This window comes from Lepisma saccharinum, chromosome 6 (assembly GCF_977018435.1).
Source record: "Lepisma saccharinum chromosome 6, izLepSacc3.1, whole genome shotgun sequence".
NCBI classification, from domain to species: Eukaryota; Metazoa; Arthropoda; class Insecta; order Zygentoma; family Lepismatidae; genus Lepisma; species Lepisma saccharinum.
In genome coordinates, this window is record NC_139234.1 from 18,055,758 (window position 1) to 18,060,131 (window position 4,374).

At 37.8% G+C, this 4,374-nt stretch overlaps 1 protein-coding gene across 1 annotated transcript; it reads right to left on the reverse strand.

The window, feature by feature from the left end:
• Positions 1–549: 549 nt before the first annotated feature.
• LOC145989261 (larval cuticle protein A2B-like) lies at positions 550–3,865 on the reverse strand. The gene is made up of 3 exons (XM_083124586.1): positions 3,818–3,865; positions 2,943–3,140; positions 550–1,436 (listed from the first exon to the last, which is right to left on the reverse strand). Exons 1-3 carry the CDS (start codon positions 3,830–3,832, stop codon positions 1,206–1,208), a joined length of 444 nt encoding a protein of 147 aa, XP_082980712.1. The 5' UTR covers positions 3,833–3,865; the 3' UTR covers positions 550–1,205.
• Between the last annotated feature and the right edge of the window lie 509 nt (positions 3,866–4,374).

The following is a 4,374-nucleotide window of genomic DNA, read 5'->3' on the forward strand; positions in this document are numbered from 1 at the left end:
TAATATGACTATGACAATTCCCACTACAACTTGCGTGTTGCGTCGCAAGTAAATATTTTGCATGATAAAATAATAGATCATTATTAGATGGTACTGGGTGTATTCTGGATGAACGAAAAATCAAAAATATACCTACAATTACGTTAAACATATGTTAGCATCTTAGTAAAGCTTAAAATTGCAATTATAAAGAGGCCAGGGCATAAGACCCTTTGAATCAGACACCCTATAGAACTTGAACATTGACACCTCAGAACGATAAAAGAAAATATAGTTTCCTCAAGTTTACGATCATAACTATAGATATCAGTAACTAGCAAGTAGTGTGGAGTCACTTCCCACGTACAGAAACAGCAACTTTGAAAGAGCAGTAACAAATGTACTGCGCTTCTTGAAGAGAAGGATTTCAGCTTCAGTTCGTATGATTACATTCAACATGCTTGCATTGAAATCTAAACCAAATACACGACCAGTTTTAGGATTTGAAAGGAATAACTTTTGATTTGAGTGGTGGAGTAATTTCTTTATTTATTTTTTCTTGTAGTATAGTTATTGAAATGTTCACTAGGGATAGTATCTGTTACAGTAGTATTGTACAAGTTTCAGTCACATTGTACAGCTGTCACACGCTACATTTCGTCCACGAATAAAGAATTTCTAATTCTAATAATTCTAAACCGTTCTCTGATGGGGATAGTGTCCAGGTAGGTATACGAGATTTTGGAGCAACTTTGCCGACTTCGTGGCGGAGCGGTTAGCACAGCACACGACACCAGGGGTACCAGGTTCGAATCTCGGACTTGGCATGAGTGTTCTTTGTGGGTGTGCCTTCATCAATTTCATCATATCATCACTTATCCTCTTTTTCGCGAATAGCCAAAAGTGGAAGAAAAGCTAAGTAAAATAAAGCAAATCAATAAAGCAATTCGACCAACTTTGTTAACATGTTGATGTATTATATGCATAAACACAATTACCATTAGAAATCCTGAAAAAAATCTTCAATGTGCATAGCAATTTCTCCCCAAAATAGGCAACAAATAGAAATCGAGGAATTGAATTTATTTAACTCTACTCTCAAATCGAATTATAAAAAATAATGAGAGAATTAATGTTTTTTTTCTCCGGTTGCATAATGTAAATTAAACAATCTAACCTAAAGAGATCAACCAATAACTGTGGTGGCAGTGGGCGAGTAGGCGTGGTCAGCCTGCCATAGCTGGAGCGGGATGAGCGCTGGCCGGACTTTTGCTCACGACGGCATTGAACCCGTTGACGTCGTCAGCAGAATACTTCACAACTCGGATGCTGCCGTCAGGATCAACAAGACTGTACCTTCCTCTCACCACTGGACCATCACGGGCTTCCACGTGGCTCTTCCTGTCCCCAGTCAACCCGTCGCTCACCCCGTAGGCGAAGGAATATCGAGGGTGTGCCTAGAAGTCAAAGGGAGTTTTAAACATGTTTTCCATCTACTGGCTCAATAAGTCACTTAACACCCCCGGTACAAGGCCACTGCAGCGCGCAACATGGAAATGGTGATGACCAATCGTTATCAGGCCAAGGGGGAACCACATTGACGACACCCGCAGGGTCGGCGGCCATCTTGATGTACGCCATCTTGAATTCAACTTCAGAATTTTAAATGGGAAGGAGGTCGTATGACATATCAAAATGGGCTAGAATTTCACGAGAAATGCAATGGTGAAGGTTTTTTCGACGTATCTTTAACCAGTAAAAAGTTATGACTGAATTCTTGTACCAATTTGCTCCTTTTCGAGGTGTTAGAAAAATGCTTAAAATTTGTTTAGCGCATCGGTAATGCATCGAGATCAAAGTGACGTCTAGGGAGAGACGTTCGCATGCCATTGCACATTATTTTAATCGGATACATCTATGAAGAGCTGCTCATTATGAATGGTTGTCGCGAACAATTTACAGTGTGACGCTTCCATTGAATTAAAAGTCCTTCACAGTGACAAGGCTAATGTTTATGTTCAGAAGGAAGTTTATAAACAGAATATTCGATGCTTTTTAGCTGATAACCCATTTTTGACAGATCAAAGCTGAATGGTTAGTGTTGGTAAGTTAATGGTGTGACGTGCTGTGTGGAACACGATTGGTTAGTCAATTTTCCATCAACGGAACCTTAAATGCTTAGGGCTACTTGGATTTGTTAAATAAACAGATTTTTTCATCCTTGCTTATGGAAGAAGGTACTTTTTACAGAGTTTTTTCAATAGGGAAGAACACCAGAACACTTATGGGAACGTTATGAATCAGTTTTTGTCCAAAGTTAGTTATCAGATGACAAGGGTCACATATTCTGTTTATGAACTTCCTTCTGAACATAAACATTAGCCTTGTCACTGTGAAGGACTTTTAATTCAATGGAAGCGTCACACTGTAAATTGTTCGCGACAACCATTCATAATGAGCAGCTCTTCATGGATGTATCCAATTAAAATAATGTGCAATGTCATGCGAACGTCTCTCCATAGACGTCACTTTGATCTCGATGCATTACCGATGCGCTAAACAAATTTTAAGGCATTTTTCTAACACCTCGAAAAGGAGCAAATTGGTACAAGAATTCAGTCATAACGTTTTACTGGTTAAAGATACGTCGAAAAAACCTTCACCATTGCATTTCTCGTGAAATTCTAGCCCATTTTGATATGTCGCACGACCCCCTTCCCATTTAAAATTCTGAAGTTGAATTCAAGATGGGGACATCAAGATGGCCGCCGACCGTGTGGGTGGCGTCAATGTGGTTGCCCCTTGGCCAGGCAATGATTGGTCATCGCCAATTTCAAATTCCATGCCGCAGTGGCCTTGTACTGAGGGTGTTAAGTGACTTATTGAGCCACCCTGTATTGTGCTGAGTTGAAACTGTATAACAGAATAGATATATTTATGACAGAAATATAGATTATACTTACGTAATAATCGATAGCTGGGGCAACACGGGCGTAAGGAGCGACAGGGGCAGCAGCAGCGAATGTTCCCAGAGGAGCAGGAAGTAGTCCAGACGTTCCAACCCTAATGTCAAGGGCTCTTCCGGCTCCAATTCCTCCGGTATACGTCAGTGCGGCAACAGCAGAGGCCACTGCCACGACAGCGGCAAAGGAGATCAGAGACTAGAAAGAAAGTTATGTGGTCTATGTTACTATGTGCTAGTCTATTAGAGTTTTAATTGTAGTTTTATAATTCACAATCTGAGTTTTTGAACACAAGTAGACAGCTGAACGTTTAATATTTAAACATAATCCAAAATTACCACAAGTAGATATGTCCCGATAGTATTTTTTAAGAAGTTCAATAATGAAATTAACCTCTTTCAGAAATATATTTGCGGTTATCTTTCATTTTACAAAATCAGACTTCTTATTAACTTTTTATAGTGTTTACGTTATAGCTGTGAAGAAAATAAAATACATACGGTAATACGTAAAAAGAAATGGGTAAAAACACTGCATTACATAGATATATGAAGCGCACCGAAATATGCGTTAGATTATCACGAGAAGGATAATCAGATCCTAAAGTTTAAAGGCTTCTGAGAAATTTACCTAAAATGAATCAAACCTTTTACATCAAGTATTTCCAATTAAATGTGAACTATTCAAATTTGTCTATTTTATAGGTTTCTATATATATATTGTATTTATTGGAAACACGGTTGTGAAGATGCATCAAAGTATTTAAAATTCACTGAAAATGACAAAATGTATATTAAACTAGCAGTAATGATGGATTAAATATCTTAATACAGCTAATTTCATAATATAATATATAAATGTATTACGATACTTACTGCTATTGTTCTCATGTTGTTGATTCTTTTGCTATACTGAGGAGATATTGCTGCATCTGACTTTTATACAAGCAGTTGGAACTTTTGAAAGCAACCTTCCTCTGCTTCTTCCTTCCTTTGCCCAAGTAGGTATGTATTAAGTAACCTTCAATTGGCGGGGTAATTTTCCTAATAATGCCCTTTCAAAGACCACAATAACAATATAGTAGATATCGGAAGCTAATTAAACATTGAGAAAATAATATGGGAATGGCAGCAGATAATAAGAAATTTCCACTATAATAACTCTTGTGGGTCGAAGAGATAGTTAATTTATTCCACTGGAGCTAACCCATCTTAGTGTGATAAAATAGCTGAATTTATAATGGTTATGCCAAGAATAGTGCTTATTTACATCATAAAATTTTCGCGTCAAGTAATTAGGCTAGTGAATAAAGTAATTCGACGTTACTCGTGTATTTCACCTAATTTCAGATATTTTCAGCTGAATATAGTCGCACATAAGTTTACGTCAAGTATAGTGTTATTTACGGCTCCTGCATAGCCAAACGGTTAGT

Bases quoted from the DNA above. Each gene is read 5' to 3' on its own strand.
- LOC145989261 (XM_083124586.1), bottom strand. The intron at 1,437-2,942 runs GTAAGTATAATC...TTTGACTTCTAG, and splicing joins CCCCAGCTATCGATTATTAC to GCACACCCTCGATATTCCTT.